This window comes from Tympanuchus pallidicinctus, unplaced genomic scaffold, assembly GCF_026119805.1.
Source record: "Tympanuchus pallidicinctus isolate F22 unplaced genomic scaffold, pur_lepc_1.0 scaffold48, whole genome shotgun sequence".
NCBI classification, from domain to species: Eukaryota; Metazoa; Chordata; class Aves; order Galliformes; family Phasianidae; genus Tympanuchus; species Tympanuchus pallidicinctus.
The window spans coordinates 295,238-321,290 of record NW_026294767.1 but is presented as its reverse complement, the minus strand read 5'-3'; the positions used below and the strand labels follow the sequence as shown (position 1 = coordinate 321,290).

Below are 26,053 nucleotides of genomic sequence, written 5' to 3'. Positions count from 1 at the left end.
ATGTTTGCACAGGGAAGCCTTCACCCAACAATTTGAAAAGGAACCATGCAAAATAGCCCCAAACATGCCAAAAAGGGGACTTGCATGAAACCACCTCCCTGCTGCTCTCTGTCCCCCAAGAGAAGCGGTGCAGGAGGGCACAACCGACTTTGGGAAGGGGGAAGCAATCCCTTCGTCTCAGCCTGCCAGGGCCTGGCGTGCCCCCAGCAGGTGGCCTTGACCCCAGGGATGTCACCACAGGCAGCAGCTGAATCCCCATCTCCTCTACGTGAGGCGGCAGTGCCATCTGCTGGGTCCCCATGACAGGGTCCTATAGGCTGACGCCGGCTGCTGGCACCCCAGGCTGGGTGGTGAGAAGGGGAGGGGGGGGGGGTCCATCCTGGGGGATGTTCCCAAAGCTGCCCCAGCGCTCGCAGCAGCCAGCAATGCCCTCGGGGTCCGCAGAGGGGCAATGCTGGACCTGAAGGGATGATGCTGGGATGAACAGAGAGCAGAACCCCTTTCTTTCAGAGCAGGGAAAACCATCTGGGGCCTCGCGCCGGTGCGGTGATAACATTGGCAGAGATGAGAGATGATGACATCAGCAGAGGTGAGCGATGATGATGATGATGACATCGGCGCAGATCAGGGATCCAGGGGAGGGGGTGCACAGCTGCTCAGCACCGGGTGTCCCCAGGTTTAGTTGCAGCTGTGGGGCTGCAGTCAGGAGGGCAATCCGGACTGTGCTGCCCCAGGGGTTTGCAGACAAACATCAGTGCGGTGGGATGGGGGGGGGAGGGGGAAGATGGTGTGGATTTCTGATCCAGCCTGTGGCAGGGATGCTGCTTTCCAGGACACTCAGACTTCCTGAGCTGTTTGTTTGTGGTCCTCTCTTTGTCCCCATAGAGCAACAAATGCAGCTGTGACACAGGTAGGGTCCTGGGGCCAAACCTGCCGGGGTGCAGCCTTTGGGGTGGTGGCGAAGAGAGGGGTTTTCAGGCGCCCTCCCTGTAACACAAGGTGGGGAATAAAGGCTCTTTGGAGGAGATTTCCAGGATGAGACATCACAGAGCTGGTGCTGGGGACGCCACTGTCCCCAAGAGATGTGTGCTACACTGCTGAGCCCCAGTGCCATAACCTGCCTGACGTGGGATTTAAGAGAGGGGACAGACCCTGTAAATCACCAGGTGGAACAATGTGGCCCTTCCCAGATGGCAAGGAGGCTCCTGCACCCCCAGCTGGCCAGGAATGAGCTCCCAGGGCCCATTAATCACTCCTGGAGCAGGAGGACAGCCCGGGGCAGCTGGCTGCAGGGGGAAGGGAGGGGAGAACAGTGAGGCACCCATCCCATAGCAAGCCCTAAAGCCCCAATCCAGCCACTGAGCCACGTATAAGGGTGACAGTAAACCCCCCCCCCCCCCCCCCCCCCCCTTTCCCCAGCTCTGAGCCAGGAGGCTCGAACGAGCTGGGATCCATCTCCAGGAGTGCTGCTGGATGCAGCATCGCTATTATACAACACAGACAGAATTATCCCCAGCAACCCCAGAGGACGGGCACTGTGTCACCCAAAGATAAAAAAAAAAACAAAACCAAAACGCAGGGCTGGTTTCTCCTGGATGAGAGATGGAAGGAGGGACAAACGGTGCGGCTGAAGGATCCCCCAGCTGCCCTTTCCATCCTCCTCCCCGCTCCCAGCCATGTGCTCTGGAGGGCTGCGGGGAAGAAACGCTGCCAGGCACCACCTGCCCAACGCTTCTACGGTAGTGGCATGGAAAAGGGGGGGGGAGGGGGGGGGGGGGGGCGAGTGACCACGAAGGCCCCCAGCCTATAACCAGCACAGCATCCGGGTGGAAAAAAGAAAAAAGAAAAAAAAAAATCCCCAAACTCATCTCCTAACGCCTCTTCCCTCCCCTTTAAGGCCAAACAAGCCATTTAAATCGCGCCAATGGTGTGCACCGGGAGGGCAGCGCGGCTCTCCATTGGGCGGCGTGGGGGGGGCGGCCCGGCCCCCTCCCATCCCAGTTTCCCATTGATATAAAGGGCCGTGCTCCCAGGGCGGCTGTTCCAGGCAGCGGGCGTGCCCCCCACCGCGGTATCCTTGCTGTATGCATTTTTTTTTGGGGGGGGTCCCCCCCTTTGCTCACCCCCCACTTTAAGCTCAGAGCCTGGTAATTGTCCTCCAGTAGGACCTGGGTTTGCAGGAGGTTCCGCAGGAGTGTACCCAGCCCATTTTGGGGGGGGAGGAGGGGGCGCATTTGCAGCTAATAGAGGATTTGGGGCACCCCCGATGCACCAATAGATGGGGGGAGCAGAGCTTGCTGCTTTCCTACCTCGTTTCTTGGGGTTGGAGGGGCGGAGCTGCTGCTGAGTGCTTGTTCCGAGTGCTTGTTCCTCGTTGCCCCCCTGGGGACCCCAAATCCTGGAGTGAGGGCTCTGCAGGGCTCAGCCTGCTCTTTCCTCGTTGGTTGCCTGCATTCCTTCTCCCAGAGGGTGGGGTTTGCCTGTACGTGCTTCCCCCTGTAGCCCTATCCGTTCCCTGCGGAGTTCAGCTGAGTAACCTCCTCGTTCCTGGGGCTTCCAGGTGCTCTCGCTCAGCTCAGAGCTGGGCCCTGCACCAGCGCCTTCAGCTGGGATGCTCTGCTCTGGTTATGATGGACGTGGATTGAGCCGGGCAGCCCTGGTCACCGTGCTGCATGCAGCTTTCATAGGGGCAGACTTATGGGGAGGCCACGCGAAGCTATTTGTTCACGCTCCAACCCCAAAAGCACCCAGAGCTGGGCAAAAAAAGCTGGGAGTGGGAAGCACAACCCAAGACCCCTCCAGGTCGCCTCCCAACGGACAAAAATCTTGTCCCTGTGCAAAGGAACTCCGCTCATCCAAGGTCTCCGCTGGGGCGGATGGGAGCCCCCGCGGGTGGGGAGCGGCGCCGGGGCCTCCCCATGTCCACACCCATTGCGAGCAACACCCCCTGGGGGGGGCGGATACCCCCCCCTAGCCGCGCCGTCCCCTCGGAGCCGGGGTTGGGAGCCCCGGGGCCGCATCAGACAATGACTCCCCCCGTCGTGCTGAGCCCCGGAGGGGCGCCGGGAGCGCCGCGCGGAGACAATGGGCGGTGCGCATTATGGGGGGGGGGGGAGCGGCCGGGAACAGCGTCGGCGCGGGCGGGGGCTGCGGGGCGGTGCGGGGCCGCCGGCGGGGCGGGAGCTGCCGGCCCGGGGCGCGGTGGGGCCGGAGAGTGCGGAGCTGCGGGACCGCTCCGCCGGGATCTGGGGTTTCCTCCGCCTTCTTCTCCTCCTTCTCCTCCTCCTTCCTCCTCCGCCTCCTCCGCCGCAGCCCCGGGATCCCGCGGCTCTCGGTGCGGGGGGGACGCTCACAAAGGTGCGGGGCGCGGTGAGTGCGGAGCGTGGGGCGGGGGCCGGGTGGGGGCGGCGGGGCCGGGGCTCAGCGGTGCGCTGGAGGGGTTGGGGGGTGGGGGATACGGAGACTTCCGTGGGCCGCGGCCCGGCGGGGGGAAGCGCTGCGGGGCGGGGAGGGGACGCGGGGGGCAGCGCGGGGGATGCTCGGGCCCAGCCGGACCGGCGTTAGGTTTTGCCGTGCAGTGATTGCGGATCTCAACCCTCCGTGCCTGAGCTCTTTGTGTTTCCTCTGAGCAAAGCGGGGCACGGGGGTGGGCACGGGGCTGGGGTCGGGATAGGGAGGGGAACGGTGAGGTAGGGGCTGCCCGGTACCGCTCACCTGCTGGGACAGCCCCGTTCGGGCCGGGCTCGGTCTGTCCCGATGCTGTGAGCTCCGCGTCCCGTGTGGAGCTGCGATCTCTGGGAGCAAGGAGCTGAACCCTCCACACCCCCCCCCCGCCAGGCCGTGTTGTAATCACCGAGGCGGAGGCTTGGGGAGAAAAATAATAACTAGAGAGAATAATTAAATATTATCTTCACGGGGTCCCTGGGGACGGCTGTTACTTAATCACAGCGGTTGGGATTGTGTTGGGACCGAGCCGGCCTCGGGGGCAGCCCCAGCGCGATGCGATCTGCACACAACCCGGTGTTGCCTTTGTGCTGGGGGAGTGCTGGGTCGGGCCGGGGGGCGGGGAGGGGGTCATGGCAAGAGGGCTCCGTGGGAGCTGCCTGGGATGCTGTGTGCCCGTGGCTCATGGCACTGTGGGATATGGGGCAGCCCAGACCCCCCCTTGTTGTTCCATCAGCAGCGCCCATCATCCCTGCAGGGTTTGGGGTCTTTGGGATGGCTCCGTGTTCGTGGTACCCACACGTTCCTGGGATAAGTGGTGCTTTGGGAATGCTTCACAGCTGGCAGTGTTGGAGGAAAGCTGTCCTGTCCCGGGGGATTCCCTGCTGGGAAGGGTTACCCCAGGAAGGGCATTGCTGGTGCTCACTCCTCTGCCAGGATTGCTTTGGCTGTTTGGGTGATGCGATGCGGTGTCTCTGATCGCAGACAATGGGGCTGGGGGGGACATGGGGGAAGGTGAGAGCTCATCTCCCAGCATCAAGCACAGCTGAAGCAGCTCCAGGTCTTCGGTCTGAGCACATCTGAGATCTCAGCTCTGTTCCTGAGGGCTGGTGTGGCCAGTGGATGCTTTATGGCTTTATTGTTTGGCCTGGATGTTGGGCAAGGCCCTGGAGCAGCAAAGGCACAGCTCTCCTCACCTGGCTGCCCCACATGGAGCTGTCACAGGGTGATGGAATGGGGCTGGAGTCACTGCGAGACCAAACCACATCTCTGCCACCCCCAGTCCTGTGCTGCCTTTCCAGCTTGGAGCCATGGACACCGCCGTCTGCCCGTCGCAGCCCTGCAGGATTTAGCATCAGGCACCTGGAATGGATTAAACAGAGCTAGAACACATCTCCAAGCGCCGTTGTTTATCCAGCGAGTGTTGCTTTGGGGTAGGAACTGTGCTTTGTGGCATCGCTGTGGTGCATCGGAGCTTCCCACGATGCTTTTGGAGAAGCAACGCCCCAAAACTACGGTGTGGGACAGCACACAGCCCTGCTCTGCCCCAGCACCTCGTGGACATCTGGGACTGATGTGACCACAAGGCTGTCACTCCATGGGTGCGAATGGAGCAGGAGCAGCACATGGGGATGGCCTGGGAGCTGCATGCCCTGCGCTGGGCTGAGCACCACAGTGCTGTCCCATTTGGAGCAATGCAGCAGCAAGCAGAGCGTTTTGCAGGGCAGGGAAAGGTGCAGCTCAGTTAGGCTCCTGGGAGCTGTCACATTTTGCAATGCAAATGGTTTTCTCTTTGCAGCGAGCCCTCATGCAAATCCTTTGCTTTTGGTGCATTTTCTGGTTCTGCACCTGGCACGGCCCTTCCTACCTGCATGGAGGCAGCGGGTGCTCCGAAGTGGAGCAGCAGCAGGGGGATGGCTGTGCTTTGTCTGTTGCAGCACAGTGGGAATCCTTGGGTGCTCACAGGACGTTCCTGTGGATATTGTAACAATCCCGCGTGATCGTAATTAAAGCTGGCAGTTGGGAAAGGATATTAAACCTTCTGCATCCAAGCTGACGCTGAGCAATTTGAGAGCAGAATGGGACCCCATGGGGGAATTGGATTAAGCTGCTTGGTCTTCCCATGGGCTGTCTGTGCGTCCCACTGAAGCTGCTGGCCCACGGATCTCTTCCCACGTGGAAGTTTGCAGAGTCCTCCGTGGGAGAGTGATGGTGGCACTTCGGGGCAATCGGCATCCAACAGAGCAGAGCAACCCCTTTGCAAGGGCTGCTTCCCAGTATGGGGCTCCAGGCAGCAGGAGGAGACGTGACGAGGAGGTGCCAGGTGGGGAGAGGGCTTTGTGTTCGTGCCATAGTGGGGAGATGCTGTGCCAAGTGGTCACGGCTCCTGCCTGGTCCTCTCCATCTCCAGTTCCTTGCAGAGCACCCACGGAGCTTTCTGCATTGTGTGTCACCTGTGGGTGTCTGGCAGCCTCCTGCATCCCAGGGATGCACCCACAGCCGCTGCTCTGTTCCTGTCCCCGTTGATTGTGGGGCGCAGGGGGGCAGTGGTGACTGTCACTGTAAAAAGCCAAGGCAGTGGCTGCCCAGGGACCAGTGCCTATTGAGCGAAGGCAGCAAGGCGTGGTGATGCAGTGGAGCGAGCAGATGTGCTGGGTGCAGGGCTTGGCAGAGCCATCACCAGGGCAGGAGTTGCCCTGGTTCCCAGGCTGTGGGGAGCTGTGGGTTTGGAGGCTGCATTGGGTCTGTTTTGGGGGCTGTGCTGGAGCCACAGCCTGTGCCCACCTGGTACCCCACAGAGGGATGCTTGTTGTGCTGTTTCCTGGATCAGCCTTGCCAAGGCCAGCCTAAAAGTCATGATGTGAAGCATGGCTGAGTGTCCTGTAAGGTTTCCTGCTTGTGCCTCAGTTTTCTCTGGCAGTCCTCTGGGCTTGCAGCAGCAGTGGAGCCCTACGCTGGAATCCAGGACCCCAGGCCCCCAGTGTGATGCTGCTTGACCCAGTTTCCCTGATGCTTTACTGCACTGAGGAGGGAAATGCTCACCCCTCCATGCTTTGCAGGTGTTCCCTGCTGCTGCTTCTGTTCAGCTGCTCTGGTGGGAAACAGCAATGCTTTGTCCCTCCAGCAAATGCCATCTCTGTCTCTTGCACATTCATGGTCCCCGTGATGCTTACAGTCCCAGTGGTGAATGGGATGGGCAGAGAGTGCCCCATAACGTCGTTTTGCTCTGCCTTGCTGGGAAGAGGAAGAGCAGGTTTGCTTGTTGGGCTTTTCCCCGGAGCTGTTTGAAATCAGAGAGCTTTCCCATACAGAAGCACTTGGATCTTTTGGGGTCATTTGAATACAAGGGATCATTGGTGTTGGAGATGTATGGGCTCAGGGGTGGGGAGATGGCAGCTCCTTCTGCCCCCATGTGCTGGGGGCCCTCAGCCCCATCCAAGCTCTTGGCACTTTGAAGCCATGATGCACTGCAGCCACATCCCAAACGCCATCCAGTCTGGACTTGAAGATGTCAAGAGATGGCAAAGCCTCTCCTCCCCTGGGGAGTTTGTTCTAATAGTTAATCACCTCGCTATTAGAAAAGTGAGTTTTCCTCCTCATTTGCCTGTGTCTGGCTGTGGCTCCCAGCCCTCGGCACTGCTTTGCTGGCGCAGGGGAGGGCAGAGCCAAGGGAACCATTTCCAGCTCCTCCACCTGTGCTGTCGAACCGGCTTTCCCCACCACCACCACCCCCCCCGCCGGGTGAACTTTTCTTTTTGAACAGCAATAATAATAATAATAATAAATCCCTGTCCTGATACTGGCTCAAGGAGGGATCGGGTCTGAATGGGACCCATGGGTGATGCAGGAGGGGCTTTGTTCTTCCCTGAGTGGGGATGGGAGGGAGGGTAGCAGGATGGGTGATAGCAGGGAGGGGACAGTGCACGATGCACAGCACGGTGAGCTGTGCTATGAGGCTGCTGGGCTCGGTCCCCCGAGGTGAGCCTGTCCTTTGCAGGTGGCCGGAGAGGTGACCTGCTTAGGATGCTCATGTTGAAGATCCACAGGAGAGGACGTGGTGGGGCAGGAATCCTCCTTCCCTCCTGACTCCCCTTTCCTTTTTCCCCTCAGCTTGGAGCCCAACGTGTGAGCAGTGCCCATGCCCCATTGCCTGCCAGCTGGATGCCGTCCCCTCTGCATGCTGACGATGCCCCGCGCGCCCCGGTGACCACTCAGACGGGGACAGCACCCGTCTGCAGCTCGGCTGGTGAGTCCTGCTCTGTCCCCAAGCTGTCCCCAAGCCCCGTGCCTCCTCCAGCCCACGGTGTCCAGCTCCTTAATGGCGCTAATGAATAGGGTTGGGGAAAAGCCCAGCCATGGCCCCCTGCGCCAAGCATTGTTCCTGCCAGAAACCCGATCCCGGCCTCCCAACAAAGCCCAGAAGAAAGGGGGGGGGGGTTGCTCCAGGGGGCCGAGGGGGGGTCCCTTTCTCCCTGCCCCTTCCCCCATCGCTCGCTGGGGACGCCGGGACGAGCTCCCAGCCCCGCTGCCATCTCCTAGACAACCGGCATGGGGGGGCTTTTGTTTCCATAGTGATAAATGTGCGAGCATCCAGCATCTGGGACAAAAGGGGGTCCTTGTCCATTCCCCCCACCCCACCCCACCCCCCTTTGCTTCTTTTTCCCCTCCTTGACCCCATTTCTCCCTCTCCAAGGCCAAAAGACATTCGGGTTTTATTTGGTCCAAATAGCATTTCCCTGGTAACCTACCCACCCAAATACAGGCGGCTCTGGTGTGCACTGGGTGGGGAGGGGGGGGGCTGAGTGGGGAGTCAGGGTGCTGATGGTCATCAGGGATCCAAGAGAGGCAAGCAGGGGGCTGCCACCTCCCTGGTGGGTCTGGATGTTCCCCAAGGGTATCACTGTGGCCACCCCTCAATCTGAGTCCCTCTCTTGCAGCAGATGGGGCACGAGCAGCACTCCAGCCCCTGAGCCATGCATTGTTTTCCCAGTTCAGCAGAGATACAGCCCAACGCAGGCATAGGTGGGCACACCGCATGCATCCCCACTTATGTGTGTATGGGCATTTCCAATGCACACAGCTGCAGTTTGAGGCTGGGGTCCCATCCTTGTGCCCAGAGCCCCCAGCCTCACTGTGTCCACGGGGCTGCACTGATCAGTGTGAGATGGCAGCTCCGTGTTGGGAACTTGTTTGGGCAGAGCCCCAGACTGTGAGTGGGGCTGGAGCCTGCGCCAGGCTCTTTTTTCTTTTCTTTTTTTCTTTCTTTTTAAAGTTGGCTCCCACCCCAGGCACTCTCTTGGCAAATTAAAACGATTGTGATATTCATTAAAGTGTAAATCACCCGAAAGAGCTCGGTTCAAAGCTCACGGTACGAGGTGGCAGTCCTGGAACCAGTTTGGGTCTAAAATGCAAGATGCCCCAAAATGCCCCAAATTTCTCCATCCTTTGCCCGCTGAGCTCCTGTTTCATAGGGACTGCAGGCAGGTGCTGGCCCTATCGCAGCCATGGGGATGCTTACGGGCAGCAAAACTCCAGGAGTCCCATGGTGTGGGTGTGGGGGTCATGGCAGTGCCCTGAGCCCGTGTTTCCTCCCCCTGCAGGCGGCCGTTCCCATTTCTCCAAGCACAGCCCAGCCCAGCATTCAAAATAGAGTCCCTCAAGGTGACGGTCGACTTCCTGAAGGTGCCCCTTGGCCTGAAGAAGCCCCCTCTGAAGGAGGCCGTGGCCATCCCGGGGTCAGGCAAAGCCAAGCCCCCCGGCGTGGAGCGGCACAAACCCCGGCGTGCCGACAGCATGGACAATGAGTCGCAGTACTCGGGCTACTCCTATAAATCCGGGCACTCCCGCAGCTCCCGCAAGCACAGGTGAGGACTGGTGTGTGCTTCTGGGGTCCTAGGTCTCCAACCTGGATGTGCACCCACCGTGCCCCCTCCCCCCTTTATGCATTGCAGGGACCGAAGGGATCGGCACCGCTCCAAGAGCCGGGATGGGAGCCGTGGGGACAAGTCAGTGACCATCCAAGCACCAGGAGAGCCTCTGCTGGACAACGAATCGACCCGGGGGGATGAGAGGGTGAGGATGGAGTGGGGGGGTGTGAATTGTGGGTGTCAGGGCAGGGGGGCATGTGGAAGGAGATGGGGCTGCTGCTTGAGCTGCCCTCCCGCTGCCCAGGGTAGAAAATGCCTTTGGGATCAGCTCTCTTGGGATTGGGGCCTTTGGGAGCGGTTTCTTTGGGATCAGTGCCTTCAGAATCAGTTCCCTTGGGATTGATGCCTTTGGGATCAGCTCCCTTGGGATGGATTTCCTTGGGATCAGCACCTTCAGGATCGGTTCCCCTGGAATCAGCTCTCTTGGGATTGGTGCCTTTGGGAGTGGTTTCTTTGGGATGGCCGCCTTCGGAATCGGTTCCCTTGGGATTGATGCCTTTGGGATCATCTCCCCTGGGGTTGGTGCCTTTGGAATCAGCTCACTCCGGATCCACTCCGGCTCTTTGCTCAGCGCCTGCAGGGCGACGCCGCCTGGCCCTGCCAAGCTTTAATAACCCCAGCTCCAGCTTTGGGAGGATCAAACAGACGAGCGGGTTTGTGCAGCTGGGTGAACTCTGTGCTGGTGGTGCGAGACCTGCAGCCTCCAGAGGGCTGCTCCAGCCCAAGTTGTGCAGCACTGACCCTGAGAAGCGATGCTCTGCATGGACACAAAGGGTGCTTGGAGGGGTCCAAGCTGTGTGCCAGCTCCTCCATCCTTTTCGCTCCCCACCCCTCCAGAGAGCCCCTGCTGGGGGTGATTCTGCTGCTCCAGTATGGAACGAAGCCTCCAGCATGCGGAAATTCCAGGACGAAAATCACAATTTCATCTTATACAATAGAACCTCCAGCTTTGGTTATGCCAGAGCAGAACAAGAGGATGGACGGACAGACAAACCCTCGGTGTGTCAGAATGGTGTTTCCTATGGCTGTGTGGTGACGTCTTTTCCCTTTGCTGAAGCTTTGTGTGCTAACTGGGAAGGGAATGAAGCTCATATCCACACCTGTGTGACTTCAGTGGAAAAAAAAAAAAAAGAAATGAATGGACCCGGGGCAGCTGAGCTGCAGGACTGCCTCACTGTGTTTGGGAAGGGATGTGCCAGCTGCTGGATCTTTTGCATGGAGGTTTTGCAGTAAATATTTCTGAAGAAAGCAGCAGACCAACAAAAAAAAACCAACATACCAATAAGGAAAAGAGGCTTAAGATCTCAGCAAACTGCTGCATTCTCCGGGGAGAGATGCATACCCCAAAGTGCACTCATGGGGAGCCGGCGTTTGGCCGCCAGCGCCGATCACCACCGATCTCATTCTGCCTGGTGCTGGAGCTGCACGGAGGAGGAGGCAGCGGCTGCGTTAGGACGGGGCTGGGCATGTTGGCTCTGGCCCTGCTAATGAGGGGATTTGCCTGGAAACAGAATGCCTTCCACTTGCAGAGCCGCTCTCGGCCGCGTCGCGCGTGCGGGGCGGAGAGGTGGAGCGCAGCACGGAGCCTCCGACGGGGATTTCCTGCAGGGCGCTGCCTGCAGCGCTGTCCCTCGGCTGCTCAATGGGGGTGATGGCTCCTGCCAGCACGCCAGGCTTGGAGGTCTGAGTCTGGGGGGGGGACACCGGGCTGCTTTGGGATCCCGCGGTGCTGCAGCCTCACGTTTTGTAACCCTCTCCCCTCCCCAGGATGACAACTGGGGCGAGACCACCACGGTGGTGACGGGGACGTCGGAGCACAGCATCTCACACGATGACATCACACGCATCACCAAGGACATGGAGGACAGCGCGCACCTGGACTGCTCACGGCACTTGGGCGTCGCGCTGGCCGGGGCGTTGGCTCTGCTCGCCTTCCTCACCCCTCTCGCCTTCATGCTGCTGCCCCAGCTGCTGTGGCGGGAGGAGCTGGAGCCCTGTGGGACGCCCTGCGAGGGGCTTTTCATCTCGGTGGCCTTCAAACTCCTCATCCTCCTGCTGGGCAGCTGGGCGCTTTTCTTTCGCCGCCCCAAGGCCTTTTTCCCGCGCGTCTTCGTCTTCCGTGCGCTGCTCATGGTGCTCGTCTTCCTCCTGGTCGTCTCCTACTGGCTCTTCTACGGCGTGCGCATCCTGGACTCGCGGGACCGCAATTACCAGGGCATCGTGCAGTACGCTGTCTCGCTGGTGGACGCGTTGCTCTTCGTGCACTACCTGGCCGTGGTGCTGCTCGAGCTGCGCCAGCTCCAGCCCCAGTTCACGCTCAAGGCCGTGCGCTCCACCGACGGGGCCAGCCGCTTCTACAACGTCGGGCACCTAAGGTGCGGGGTTGGGGAGAGGCACCGGTGGTTGGGTGGGTTCAGGCTGTGCGGGTGCTTGTGCACTCCCATGTGTGTGTGCATCTTTACGTGTGCGTTTTGTGTGCACATCTGCATCCGTGCGTGTTTTGTGTGTGTGTTCGTGCACGTGCAGCTGGATGTGTGCATGCTGCGTCCTGCTGCGCTCCTGCAATCCCTGACCAGAGGAGCTGTGAGTGCCCGGGTGTCCCCTGCAGTGAGATCTGTGTTTGGAATGCCAGCTCTGTTCCTCCTTCCTGTCCTGTCCCCATGTGCTAACCTGCTCTCTGTGCCCTGAGCCCGCTGTGTCTCCCTGCAGCATCCAACGAGCAGCCATCTGGATCCTGGAGAACTATTACCACGATTTCCCAGTCTACAATCCTGCCCTCCTCAACCTGCCAAAATCCGTCCTGTCCAAGAAAATGTCCGGGTTTAAAGTCTATTCCCTCGGCGAGGGTGAGCTCCCATTCCCTTGACTTCTCCTCTTGTTCCCCCTCTTCCTGTCCCAGTGTTTTCCCCCCCCCTCACCCCCCGCAGGCTCCATCCCATGCTGAGCTCCCAGCCGGTCTCTCCGGATTTGCATGCATTTGTCGCGGGCAAGCTGGGTGCCGGTTTCCAAGCCGCAGCAGTACCGCCCTGCTGCAAGCAGGAGCACGTCGGGCGCGTCCATGGGATGGGGCTGTGCTGGCAGCACTGGGAAGGGGAACATCTCACCCCCTTTTCCTGCAGAAAATACCACCAACAACTCCACGGGGCAGTCCCGGGCCGTCATCGCTGCGGCTGCCCGCCGGCGTGACAACAGCCATAATGAGTACTACTATGAGGAGGCAGAGCATGAGCGCAGGGTGCGGAAACGCCGCGCCAGGTATGGGGACGTCAGTGGGGAGTGGGCTATGGGGGGCTCTAAAGAACCGTCCCAGGATCTCCCCGCCGCAGGGAGCTGGGATGGAGGGAGCAGATTTGAGTCTCCCCAAAGGTGCTGGGCTGGGAGTTGGAGCAGGGTGGTGGTGCTGGGGTGAAGTGCTTTTGGGGTTGATGCTGGAGGAGTTCAAGTCTGGGCTGCGGGGTGGTGAGGTGCCAGGTGGCTCCTCCAGGCTCCTGGGGACGGGGCCACATCCAAGTGGCTTTTGGAGGTCTCCAAAGGGGACAGCATGAGTGTTTCTCGACAGGCTGGTGGTGGCAGTGGAAGAGGCTTTCACCCACATCAAGCGGCTGCAGGACGAGGACCAGAAGAACCCACGGGAGATCATGGACCCCCGGGAGGCAGCCCAGGCCATTTTCGCCTCCATGGCACGGGCCATGCAGAAGTACCTGCGCACCACCAAGCAGCAGCCCTACCACACCATGGAGAGCATCCTGCAGCACCTTGAGTTCTGCATCACCCACGACATGACGCCCAAGGTGTGTGGAGTGGGCTGGGGGATCCTGGGGTGGGTTTGCCCAGCTACGTGAGAGCATCTCTCATCAGGGTGAGGGGTGGGAGAGCAGTGCTGTGCAGCTGGAAAAGCGGGTGTGACAGCAAGGGAGGGATGGATGGGGCAGGTTCCCAGCTGCTGGGAGGCTTTTCCTGCAGGACCTGCTGGGCAGCTCGGGGCTGCAAATAAATAGAAATGTGAGCAGTGTGAAGGTGATGTTCACACGTCTGTCCTCTTGCAGGCGTTCCTGGAGCGGTACCTGAGCGCCGGGCCCACTATCCAATACCACAAGGACCGCTGGCTGGCCAAGCAGTGGACGCTGGTCAGCGAGGAGCCAGTGACCAACGGTCTGAAGGACGGGGTGGTTTTCGTGCTGAAGCGCCACGACTTCAGCCTGGTGATCAGCGCCAAGAAGATCCCTTTTTTCAAGCTCTCGGAGGAGTTTGTGGACCCCAAGTCGCACAAGTTCGTCATGAGGCTGCAGTCTGAGACCTCCGTGTGAGCACACAGAGCGCTGCAGGGGCTCCAGGGTGGCCTGGGTCATGCAGGTCCCTGAGCACCAAGCCCCATCCCTGGCACGAGGCCGCTCGGTGCCCATCCCCACGCTCCCACACCCAGCTCCTCGCAGCCATCCCCAGGAGGCACTGCCAGCACAGCACAGTGTCACAGCCAGACGGGCAGCATCTCAGTGCCATCCCCCCAAGGGCTGACCTTTGGCTGAGTTCTCTGCACCAGCAGCCTCGCTCGTGGCCAGGTCTGAAGCATCTCCTGCGTCTTCCTCTTCTGCTGCGACCGCTGCGTCTCCGGTCTTAAAGCACCACCTGTGTCTGGGCTGGTTGGTAATAACGACACTTTGGGAGTGTTTTGCAAACCCCTGTGATCTGAGGCTGCTATGGAACCATCTCTCTGCCCCGTGACCGGGGCAGACCCCACAGGCACGTTGCTGCTGCCACGGGAGACCCTCAGCTCCCCACTGCTTTGGGCATGGAGCTCCTCACAGAAGCAGGAGGTCTGACGATGAAGCTGAGAAACATCCCAGCGCTGTGGGTACCCCAGGCCACCTCCAGCTCCCAGCACACCCCTCACATAGGGCCGTTACCCCATTCCAAAGTGTGCTGGCTGCCAGAACCACAGAATCACTGAGATTGGAGAAGATCATGGAGTCCACCCGTCCGTCATCACCACCAACAGGGCCGGTGAAGGGCTGTGGGGTTTGGGGTGCAGCACCCCATGGCTTGCAGTGGGACAAGCCCAAAGTTACCCCCAGGCCTTGGTGCTGACCCCAAAGGGCTTCTTCATGGAGACCGTGCTCTGTGGGCTCCTCGGCTCCTGTCCCATGGAGGTGGTGATGAGGTGACCCCCAGGGATGCGGGGCAGGGGGACCCCAATGCTCAGGGCTGCACCACAGCTTCTGCCTTCCCTCAGCTGTGTGAGGGCTGCCAATACCTCATGGGGGTTCCTGTATTTATCCATTTTTGTCATGCTGGGGGTCACCCCAAGCCAGGTTTGGGCTTCTTTGGCCCTGAGAGCTACCAAACCTCATCACTGTGACACACACATCCCCCCCTATCCGAGGGGCTGGGGGCTTCCCAGTAAGCACCAGTAGCAGAAAACAGATCCAAGTGGATTTCAAGGGCTTTCCCAGCACAAAATGGGTGGGATGTAGCGTGTGTATGGGGAGGGGGGGGGGACTGTCCCAAATTCCCAGGGATTTTTCTGGAAATCTCTTCTATTTTTCCAGACTTTCTGTGGCTTTGTGACTCCGCTCAGCCCTGTGCAGCTTCCAGTCCCGTTTACACACGCAGCCCTTTGGGGTTGGTGCCGCCAGGAGCCCAATTTGGGGTTGTTTTACTGCAAAAAAAAAAAAGAAAAGAAAAAAGAATTCAGTGAGCAAGAGCAGATCTGGAGGCCTTGGGAAGGTTTGGGGGGGTGGGGGGGAGGTGTTCCACTCTTGGAATTTAAAGAGGAATAAACTTTCTTTTTGTTGTTCTTAAATCCCCGCGGAGCCGAGACCTTGTGCATGTGTGTAGAGGGAGAAAGAAAAAAAAAAACAAAACAAAAAAAAACCCAAAAAAACAGAATTGTAAAATTGTTTTTTTAATATATAAAAAAAAAAAAGAAAAAAAGCTCATTTTTTTTTTACGGTTTGCAGTGTTAGGAAGTCGGATGGTGTTTTCGTTGGTTTTATTTTCTTTTTTTTTTTGTTATTATTATTGTTTTATTTTTTAAATAGAAGAACTAAAATGATCATTTTTTTTTTGTTTTTGTTTTTTTTTTAATAAATCCATTGGATATTTTTTGCCTTTGTCTTCCCCCCCCCCCCACCTCCTTTCCCCTCTCCCACCTGACATCTGCAGTGCCATATGTGACCTCTAGAGAGCACGATGGGGGGGGGGGATGGCATCCTGCCCTGCGATCTATGGGACAGGGGTTTGTGGGGCTGATGTTTGGAGTGTGTGGGGGAAAGGATTTAGGGTTTGTGGAGCCCAGGGTCTAAGGCTGACACGGCCAAGGGTTTGAGGTCAATGGAGCCAAGTGTTTGGGTTTATGGGGCCGTGCTCTCGGTGTTTACGGAGGCAAGGATTTGGTGGCTTGTGGAGCTGTGGGTTTGGGGGTTGTATAGACAAAATGTTGGGTTTGATGAGGCCATGATTGGGGATTTATGGGACCAAACATTTGGGGATGGGGGTAGCGAGGATTTGGGGTTTGCGTGGCCAATGGTTGGGGATTTATGGTGCCAAGGTCAGGGTTTCTGGGGGATGTAACTGGGATTTATGGAGCTGTGGGCTTGCAGTTTATGGGACCAGTCTTTTGCTTTATGGAGCTGTGGGTTTGGAGTTTTATGGAGCCAAATTTTGAGGATTATGTGACCAACGATTTGGAGATGATGATGGGGATTTTGAGCTTTTCCAGGGCCAAGGGCTCGGGGTGAGCAGAGCACAAGCAGAGGGCTGAAGAAATACCCAAAGCCTTTGGGACCTGTGTGTTTCCCACCCCACAGCCTGCAAACCCTGCTGCATGCAAGCAGCAGATGTGCACAATGCCCACAGCTCAGCACCCACCTGCACCTCCACCCGTGTCACTGGGAGGGGATGCTGGTGGTCCCTTTGCTGTTTTTTTCAGTGCTTTTTGAGTCCCCACTCTCAGCCCCCACCAGCATCACCCTGGGGGCCTGCACGTTGCACTTTGCTGTGCCTGGAGGGAGCAGAGTAAGAGGCAGAGGAGGCTACATGATTTCTCCCCCAGATGAGTAATTTAGCACCAGCATTTCCAACCATACTCCTTTTCTCTGTGTGTAAGTCCTTAGCTGCCCCCACTCCTCCTGTGTGCTGGGCCACGTGGGAGTAAACGACAGCTTGATGCACAGGGTGCAGAAAATCCACCCAGGGTTTCTGGGGCAAAAGGCTGCTTTATTGGTTCCACTGTGACCTATCCTTGGGTGCAGTAAATGTACACGTGTCCCACACAGGTCCTCATTTTGCAGTGAGGTGGCCGTGCATCCGAGCATCCTTCTGCTGGACCAAGGTGGATGCTCACATCCTCTAGCATCCATCTGTCTTCTGCCCAGGTGTGTTGGCACAGTTTGTCCCTCTGGAGTGGCCTCGTGCTCCTTCAGGGTGTCCAAAAGCTTCTGGTTCCCCTGCTTCACCTTCAGTCATCAACAGGAACCCCAGAGCAGAGGGAACTGCCTACAGTGGTGGGATCTGTGGGCTGCTGAGAAGCAAAAGGAGGTGCTGAGCGGGACACAAGTCCTGGAACACTTTGAGAGTATCTGAAACCCCCCGTGCACAATGCTTTGGGTGCACCCAAGGTTGTGCCCCGAAGCTCTGGGCTGATGGCATCAGGGATGGGGTGAAATACCTGGGAAGGCTGTTCTGAGGGGGGTCTGGCTGGCAGGGGGTGGTTTTGCTCTGCTCCTGGGGCAGAGGGTTGTCTGATCTCTTCTGCAAGAGAGGGACAACAGCACAAAATGCTGAGCATCCTCATCCCTGCACACCGCAGAGGGGAAGCTGAGGCACAGAATGCAGCTTGTCCAAAGCAAGTACTGGGAAGAGGGGGGGGGATCAGGAAGAGCAGCTGGGGAGCAGCCCCACCTGTGCACGAGGAGCAATCAAAGCTGTGTCGTTTTCTGGGGCGGCTTCATCTGCAATGCAATGAGTGGAGGTGAATCCAAGCAGTAGGAGTGAATAAAGGATGGTCCAGCAAGAAAGCAGCTGAAAAATCTCACCTGAAAAGTCACTGATGGAGGTGGTTGGCTCTCGTGACCCTGTGGGAGAGGGCAGACACATGTTACAATAAGGAGGCTGGAAAAGAACTGGAAAGCCAGGCAGCTCCTTCTGAGATGAGCTGGGAAAGTTTGGGGTTTGCTTGGCTCTGTGTTGAGACCGAAGCTGGCCCAGGGTGGCCCAAAAGGTGCCAAACTGAGCAGAACTGAGCCGTGCAAGGGGAGGTGATGCTTTGCAGCATTTCTGTGATGCTTTTGGGTGCTCTGAGGTTGCCAACACCCTTTCCTGTGGAGGATGGGTGGTGCTGGTACTCCAGCACAGCAACTCACCGTCGCCTTTGGTCCTGCGGTAGGTGAAGAAGAGCACGAGCAGAGCAAAGACCACAAAAATGATGGGGGACCAATACCTGATGGGGAAGCCCGATTCATTTCCTATGGGAAGAGACAAGAGCTGAGGGCTCCTTGCCCAAAACAGAGCACCAGTATCTCTGGGGCCTGCAGGACCCTCCAGGGCAGTGGTGCATCCCTGAGCCACGTCTCCTCTTCATGAGACTCACGGGTTTGGTTCCCTGGGGCATCAGCTTGCAGTGGCACAGTGATGGTGGTGAGGTTCCCAGCATCAGAGGGGCTGGGGAAGCCCACTGGTCTCGTTGTCAGCCCACTCACATCCCTGGTGGCTGTGGTGGGAGCTCCCGTAGCCTCCGAGATATCGCTGTGCAGAGTGTTGTTGTTGCCCCCCTGATCTTCTCCCTTGAGGGCGAGTGCTAAGAACAAAGTTCATTAATTCACATTAGGGCTGAATAGCCTCAGCAACACCAAGACCGTGCTTTCAAATGTCAGGAGCTCGCGGGTAAGAGCGATTCAAATCTCCCAACTGCTCGCTAACGAAGAAGGCGCTAATGAGAGCAGCACTGCAGTGGGGGCTGTGCATGGTGGGGAAATGACACCGGGGGATTTTTGGAGCCACCAGCATTGTGCTGGCAGGGAAAGTGTGAGGGTGGTTGTACCGCAAGGCTTTACACCTCTGGCTGGGGTGTGCAGGATGTTTCCCAGCAGGCTGAGCGTGCCCAGTGACACATTGCAGCAGTGGGGACATCGTGGCCATGCGCTCACGGTGACGCAGCCACTGGAGGCAGGGAAGCTGTTAGTGGGGATGGCTGCACTCTGGTGTGCAATAGGGCCAGGACAGCACGGGAGCATGCAGAGAGCCCCAGAGATGTGCATAGGGCAAAAGCAAAGATTGAGCTCGCAGTTTGGCTTCCTGGAGCCTGGCTTTGCAGCGTCGCTCTGCGGGCCGGGCGTCACACCTGCTGCCTTCACACCACCCACTCTTTTCCCACTTCCTCCTCTTCCTCTTCCCACCTCACCCTGGGTTTTGGAGCAGCCCCCGACCCCCAATCTCACTCACCAACACCCACACAGAGCACAGCAAGGCAGAGTCCCCCGAGCCCCGCTCCTTTCGCCTCCATCCTTTCCTGAGAGCCCCTCCCCTGTGGCCCCGCAGTGCCTTCCTTCCCCTTTTCTGCCAACGGCTTCTTGTGAGCATGAAGGTGTTGGCAACATCACGTGGTGATTCATGGCCTAAAATTATCCCCAGGGGCATTTCTGGAGCTGTGATGGGGCAATGGAGAGAGGGCAATGGAGGTGGCGATGCCTCGGTGCCACTACATTGTGCACAGCCCCATCCGGCAGCAGAGGGCTGGGACAGATTTGGTACCACACAGATGAACCCTTTGGATAAACACACGATCCACAGAGCATTAAATCTGTTTTTAATTGATGGGTACGAATCCAAGAAACAGAAAAATGAACCGTGTATGACCACGCTGTGAAAATGCAGAAAATGCACCGTGGGTTTGTCAATAAGATGCTTTTCATCAAAAAAAAAAAAAAAAGAAGAAGAAGCAGAAAGAAATGGAGCTCAGATGTGTCTTGCATTTCTATTCTGGCAGTTCCTAGAGGGCTCTCCTGTGCCAGGCACTTCAAAGGATCTCCGGTTCCATCCCTGAATTATTCAGTATCCGTGCAGACAAGACAAAGAGCGGGGGAAGCAGCACGTGGGAAGATGTGTCCGTCTGGAAATGGATGTCGAGGGGCACTGGGACAATGCAAAGCAACACATTCCCCCCTTGCAGCCCAGCCATTGCCCAGGAGCAGCCCCAGCTGTGCTCCCCATGCAGGATCTAAAGGCTGGGGTCTGCTGGGGGGGGGGGGGGGGGTTCAGAGCTGCTTGCTACAAAGCTCCAGTGCTTCACATACCAGTATATAAAAGGAGTTGTGCAGAATGGCAACCAGGCCACATTCCCTGCCACGTTTCCCGCTGAGATTGAACCCCCCTCCCTCCCAGTGCATCCTTGCACCATCTCCTGCAGGACCACACATAGCTGAACTGCAGCACAGAGCAATGCTGGGTGTAGCAATGGGGGCTGTGAAGTCGCTGCAAGCGGTGCTGTGGAAACTCAGTGCACGGCAGAGGTGCGTGTTCTCACACTTGGTTTTCTACCACATTTTGCAAAGTGTTATTTTTACTTTCTTTGCTCAGTAACCGAAGCAGTAAAGTATTCAGCAAGTTAAAAAGCAAAAAAAAAAAATTAAAAACAAAATGTGGCTGAAGAGTCTCACTGAACCCTCCTGTCCCTCTGCACAGCCTCTGCTGAGGCTTCTCGCTGCAGGAGCACCCCAGGAGCAACGTCTCTGCAGGGCAGGGCTGGGTGTGCAGCCACAGCTTTGATCCATGTCCCCTGGTGTGGCCACAGAACACAGATATAGGATCCCAAATCTCACCCAGATGGCAACACAGCATCAGATCTCTTGTCCCAGATGAGCACTGTGTCCGTGATGGGGACGGCTCCCCAGCAGCAGGGAGCAGATCTATGCTCTCAGCAGGCATTGTGGGCACTGCAGGGCTGTTCCATGGGATGCAGCTCAACGACCATCAAGTAAAGGCTTTTCTCTTGCTCCCAGCACCCCAGTGTGCTGCTGCTCATCTTCTAATCATCTGTCTGCAACTGCAAACAGACAAAGCTTTGCTTTGGCTCCTGGGAGCTGTGCCATCCCATGCCTCTCTGCATCAAGGCACTGTGATGCTGCTATGGGATGAGCTGCTCCATCCAACTGTGGCCCAGCCAAGAGGTCTCAGGGTTTCAGCACCCAGAGATGCCCATGAGCATCAACCCACCCTGGGCTATGTCTTGAATGATGGCATAAGTGGTTTTGAAGGTCTCCACCCCTGAGGCTGGCGACTTCTTTGGGTCACCTTTCCGTGCCTGAGGGAAATTCCATGCGTGCATCTGTGGAAAATGTTATTTAAATGTTTTCAGGGCACAGAATGGGCACAGCACCATGACTCTAGGCCCCCTGAGCTCAGTGGGAAGGAGCACATCCCAGGTGGTCCCTGGTGGCACAGGGGAAGCGCAGGCAGGTGGCTGAGGCTGTCCCCCATTGAGTTTCCAGGAGGAAGCAGCAATTGAAGTTGGGGCTGTCCTTCCTCTGTGTCCCCACCACACATCCCCTGTGCTGTCCCCACCCCGGGGCTGTGCAGAACCATCCTGCCATGCACAAAAAGGACAGGGATGGACTCACCTGCTGAACAGCACCCACCTCAGCATACACCGTCATGTACTCTGCTGCAGCCCCTGCAAAGACACACAATTAGGGGGGCAGCCCCAGTGCTGGCAGCAGCATCACTGCTGCACCACTGGGATTCTCCTCGCTAAGGGCTGCAAGGATCCCATGCAAAACCACAACCATGCACCTGCAGCCAAAGGCAGCTAAAGCAACTTGCCATGACAGTCAGCTTTTTATTTTCGTGCAGGATCCACGGCTGCTTTCATGCCTTTTCTTCTCCATTTTAAGTACCATTTCAGAAAGCATGGGTGTCAGCACATCAAACAGAGAAGGAGAGTGGGTTTACATCCTGTATTTGGGGTTTGGGGCCAGATTTTCAGTTTCTATCATCTGAAACAGCCACATGGACTTCTGTTTGTGCTGCGTTTTGCTGTTTGCCAATGAAGGGCTGGGCCCCAGAGAACAGCCAAGGAGAAACCCTTGCTCCAGGTGCTGGATGTGCCTGCACACCCCACTCATGCAGGAGCTCCCCTGTTTACATCAGCTCTATTTCAGCTCATGGAAAGAACAAAACATGCACATTACAGAGGTCCACGAGATCCCTTCTTAGAATCAGCACTCAGCTGTGGCAGTGATGTGCGTGGCGCATCCACCATTGAACGGCCCTGGATGCCAGGGAGGTGGAAACAACAGTTGGTCCCGTAGGATTGAACAGCACCCAGTTCAGTGCTGGATGTGGACCCTGAGCCTCAGCATCTGGCAGAACTGATGCAAATGTTTCTGCAAAGCCCCCAAAAGCAAGGAATCCAGGCAGCATGAGTTTTGGGCGGCTGTTGCAGGCAGGGGATGCTCAGTTTGGGCAGGTGCTGCAGGGGCTCATTTCTCTTTCTGGATGGGGCACAGCCATCTTGCTGCTCGACTTCTCTGCACCCTGCCTGGCTCCCTCCTGTCTCCAGAGACCTTCAAGCTTTGGAGATGCCCTCATGGTCTTTGTGCCTCCTCATGGGGAGGGCACAAATGTCTCCAAAAAAGGACCATAGGCACCTTTCCCTGTCACTGTGCATGCAGGGTGAAGGCACAGGGAACACTGGGGGCTTGCAAGCCTAAGCACGACTAGGAACCAACACTGGGATCACAAGGACAAAAGGGGTGAAAGCATCTGCAGCTCTGGGAACAACTACACTCCCAAGGTGTGGTGATGGATGATTTTCCTCCAGATCTCAAGAATAAACAAGGAAGGAGGCTGAGGGAGACAGGAATCTTACCTGCTCTTGGAGCTGCAGGAACCAGATAGGTCATGGCTGCTCCTGCCTGGGGAGAAGCGACACGAGGCTCCTGTTAGCAGCAGCCCACACACTGCCAGGCAGGGAGCTGTGGACCTGCACCTTACCTTTTGATTTAACAGTGGTAATGATGATAGCCAAGAGTAAGAGAAGTCCAATCATCAATCCTGCTATGATGACTGTGTGGCTGTTGGGAAGAGAAGGAGGTTCTGGTAACGACAAAGGGATATGCCAGGCACATCCCAAAGCACCTCTGCTCAACATCAGAGCAGGGATGCTTCAAACCCTGCTAAACCCTTCCTACCTTGCACCACTGCTCCCCCCAGCTCTGCCTCCCTGCTGCACACCCCCATTCCACTCTGGGACAGTTGTGGGCCAACCCAGACCTCCCCTCTTGATTTTCCAGTGGCAAAAAGAGTGAATGATGCTGAAGCTGCTCAGAAAGCTTGGATATCCCCCAGCAGCTGTAGGAAGAGGTAAACTGCTCCGGCCTCAAATTCCTCAGTCTCCAGCATGGATTTGGGGCAGCATGGCAATGGCAGTGGTGCCTTGGGGACCCTGTGACATCTGGGGACCAGATGCAGACAGATGGCAGCTCACCAGAGCAGGGATGCAAGCTGTGCTTTCTGGTGGGGTGGGGGAGAGAACAGGGAAGAGAGGAGAGAAATGAATGCTTCGATAAAGCCCCTGACTGGGGACCTTTTGCAGGATGTGTCCTGCCCCCAGCACATCCCCAGCACATCCCCAGCATCCCCCACGTGTGCATCCTTTGAGAGCTCTCACCTGCACAAAGGGCAGAGGGAAAGACAGTGCTGTTGCAGCTGCTGACGGGGTTCTGTGCTGTGCAGGTGCTTCAGATCTGCAGGGTTCTTCTGCCTCTCCATCACCACCACCACTCAGATCCCTGTCTGTCTGGCTGATCTTTGTAGCTCCAAAAGAAGGAACTGCCCCCTGGGGGGGTCCACAGTGCATTGCAGTTCCACCCGGTGCAGCTCACCATCAGCTCCAGCAGCTCCACCTGTGAGAAGTGAAGGGGCTGTCAGCAAATTCCCCCACCCCACTTCCAGCCTGGGGCCAGAAGCAAAAAACACTCACGGTACACATGCAGGGTGAAGTTCACTTTGACCTCGTCGTTTTTTGTTAAGTAGGTGCCACTCCTCCTCAGCTGCTAGATGGTGAGCTGCTGTTGGGAAAGGCCACGCAGAACACGAAGGATTTGTCACAAAACACGAGTTTAGGAGATGCCCCCAATCTGATAACCAATATGGGTTCATCACGGAAGCTCCAGGTCAAGTATTCTCCTATCAGGTTCTGAAGGTGGAGTGTGACAGACTTGCCCTCTGCCCCGGCTACGTCCATCCCATTGCTGAGTAGAAAAACCCAGCTGAGACTAGAGGAGGGGTGCAAGGCTTCAGGGTGCTGCTTGTGGAGCCCTCCACCCTAGGGGATGGATCTTTGTTCCCTGAGTCCCTTCGTGCTGTTTGTGCTTTCACATCCCCTAAGTAGGTGGCTGCACCAGGAACATGCAAGGGGTAAAGCAAAAGCGCAAGGAGGAATTGGGATCAGCTTGGAGAAGTCGAGCAGGTTCCCTCTTCATGGCAGATGAGATGGCCAAGTTCACCTAAAGGAGCCTGTGGAAAGCAGGTGGCCTCTTCCTTGAATTTGACACTTCCCTCTTCTGAGGAGGGAGAAGACACTGTCCTGTTATCTTTCCTACTTCCATTTTAAATCCCCTCTGCCTTGCTTGAACCTGGAGTGGAGCTTCTTTCCTCCCTACAGCTTGGGAAGAATGGATCTTGGCACCGGGAGGTGTTCTCTCTCCAATGCTCATTTTTGAAGCCAAGCAAAGGCAGTTTTGCCCACACCCCTTCCCTGGTGAAGGCTCCAAGGACAAGCTGCCGTGGCCATGGGGAAGTGTTGGTGGGGGAGATAAGGATGGAAGGGATGGAAGTGCTGCTGCATGATGCATGTCCTTCAGTTTCCTGTCCAGGCTGATAACAAGGGCATGGAGTCACCACCAGCATCACAGCTGCACCCCATTGCCCCTACAAGTGTCACAGCCAGCTGCAGACCCAACATGAAGCATTGGTTTCTGATTACAAAGAGCATCTCTGTCCTGCAGGGGAGCAAACCCCACCATGAGCCAGCACCTGGCCAAAGCCAGGACCCCAGCAGGACTCAGGGACCTCTCCTGGCTCTCCAGTGCTGATTGGGAATTCATGTGATTTTCCCTTCTGCACTTCCCTCAGGTTTACTTACCGTGCCCAGGACATAACGAGACACACAGATCTTCCCAGTGTTTGTGGCAGCTTGGAAATCAGACAGAAAGCTGTGCTTCATTTTCGGAACCAGACCTAAATACCCCATAATGAAAACGTTGAGAGCTGGAGGTACTGAAAATTCTGAAGCAGCTCATGGGTGGCAACAGGGCAAAGACCCCAAGCTCAACACAGGAGGGCTGCAGAAGGATGCAGAGAGCAGCAGCGTGGTGGCAAGGCTGGAGCTGGGAGCTGGCACTCATCGTTATCTGCAGTGGGATCAGGACAAGATCTGGGATCTGCCCAACTGCTTTGGGACAGCACAGCAAAGCCCTAATAATGAGTTAAAAAACAACATCTGTCCTCACAGAAGGCACTGCACTGTGTGCTGATGGCTCTGCATGAGACAGAGCTGCCAGAACTCTGTTCTCCTGGGTGTTCCCAAACCAGCCCTAGCTTTGGGATCCCACCCTCCCTCCCATCCACGAGAGAAGCACACATCTCACCCCTGCTTGCTTACTGGAGGTGGAAGGTGAGCAACAGGCATCAAAATATGTGTGTGCTGGGTGTGCTCTGCTCATATAAGAACCACTGCTTGCAATGACAAAACGAAGTGAGAGTATGACAGAATCATCAGAAACAGAACTCTCACATCAGCCCAGCTCCAACACATCCCCACTGTGCTGGGAAAACTCAAAGGATGGTGACACCCCCCTGGACCAATGCACCACCACTCCTTTGGAGAAGGAATTGTTCCTAAAGTCCATTCTGATGCCACCCTCTGCATCCAACCCCATTTGGGCTCACCCCAAATGCCATCCCTAAGGAAGGCATGTGTGATAACGGAATTCTTCTGAGCCCAGCAAGCTGGCAGGAGATGCGTGACGGAACTTCCCATAGTGTGTGCACTTTTTGGTAGGCTGGGAAAGAACGGAGCAGTCAATGGGGAGCGGTGTATTTCAACACCGGTGAGCACCGATGGATGGAGGTGCGCATGGTCCCCCTGGTGGCTGCCATCTCCATGTAGGGACGGCAGCCACCGCGGCTTCCCGCTTGGCGCAGCTTGAGGCCATCACCTGTCATCATCTCATCGCTGTTTTCTGGGTGAAAAGACCAACCCCCATCCACGCTACATCCTCCTTTTAGAGAATGGGAGTCATAAGGTCTCCCCTGGGCCTCCTTTTCGGTGATAGGGTGCTTGGGGGGTTTCTGCATTAACCACACCTGGCAGGCATTTCACTGCCCACCTGCAGGTCCTTCTGCTTAAGCTCAATTCTATTTCTCAGAGGGTTTCCAGGTGTTCCTGGTGATCTTAGGCCCTGATCCAGAGGGTTCAAAAGCTTTCGAAGCAGAATCCACAGGTTGCAGTGCCGGCTGCTCTGCTTCTGGCTGTGCTCAGGCTGGTCCCTGAAGCCCGGAGAAGAGAGCATTGCAGCTTAACCCACGGATTTCCTTCCCCCCATCACTTCAACTTGATGTTCCCATTGCAAAGAGGGTTGAGGTGCAAGAAAATCCCGTAGGGCACATGGAATGAAAACCAAAGG

At 57.1% G+C, this 26,053-nt stretch overlaps 2 protein-coding genes across 7 annotated transcripts; one reads left to right on the top strand and one right to left on the bottom strand.

Annotated features, from left to right (window-relative positions):
* The first annotated feature begins 2,025 nt into the window (after positions 1–2,025).
* VANGL2 (VANGL planar cell polarity protein 2) lies at positions 2,026–15,108 on the top strand. Of its 4 annotated transcripts, none has more exons than XM_052703085.1 (9): positions 2,026–2,082; positions 7,555–7,690; positions 9,045–9,308; positions 9,396–9,516; positions 11,139–11,746; positions 12,081–12,217; positions 12,491–12,626; positions 12,931–13,162; positions 13,418–15,108. In XM_052703085.1, the coding sequence occupies exons 3-9, from the start codon at positions 9,238–9,240 to the stop codon at positions 13,676–13,678; spliced, it is 1,566 nt and encodes a 521-aa protein (XP_052559045.1). In that variant the 5' UTR covers positions 2,026–2,082; positions 7,555–7,690; positions 9,045–9,237; the 3' UTR covers positions 13,679–15,108. The 4 variants fall into 4 exon arrangements, with proteins under 4 accessions (XP_052559045.1, XP_052559043.1, XP_052559044.1 ...); XM_052703083.1 differs by lacking the exon at positions 2,026–2,082 and adding an exon at positions 2,765–3,091; XM_052703084.1 differs by lacking the exon at positions 2,026–2,082 and adding an exon at positions 3,172–3,357.
* A 1,457-nt stretch (positions 15,109–16,565) lies between these two features.
* Positions 16,566–25,060, bottom strand: LOC128090615 (uncharacterized). Of its 3 annotated transcripts, none has more exons than XM_052703024.1 (13): positions 23,347–25,060; positions 23,035–23,269; positions 22,359–22,438; positions 22,234–22,279; positions 20,984–21,036; positions 20,580–20,691; positions 20,186–20,409; positions 17,959–18,165; positions 17,732–17,833; positions 17,405–17,443; positions 17,271–17,320; positions 17,038–17,120; positions 16,566–16,890 (listed from the first exon to the last, which is right to left on the bottom strand). In XM_052703024.1, exons 7-13 carry the CDS (start codon positions 20,289–20,291, stop codon positions 16,866–16,868), a joined length of 612 nt encoding a protein of 203 aa, XP_052558984.1. In that variant the 5' UTR covers positions 20,292–20,409; positions 20,580–20,691; positions 20,984–21,036; positions 22,234–22,279; positions 22,359–22,438; positions 23,035–23,269; positions 23,347–25,060; the 3' UTR covers positions 16,566–16,865. The 3 variants fall into 3 exon arrangements, with proteins under 3 accessions (XP_052558984.1, XP_052558985.1, XP_052558986.1); XM_052703025.1 differs by having other exon boundaries at positions 21,002–21,036; XM_052703026.1 differs by lacking the exons at positions 20,186–20,409; positions 20,580–20,691; positions 20,984–21,036; ... (2 more) ...; positions 23,035–23,269; positions 23,347–25,060 and adding an exon at positions 18,810–18,916.
* Positions 25,061–26,053: the final 993 nt, after the last annotated feature.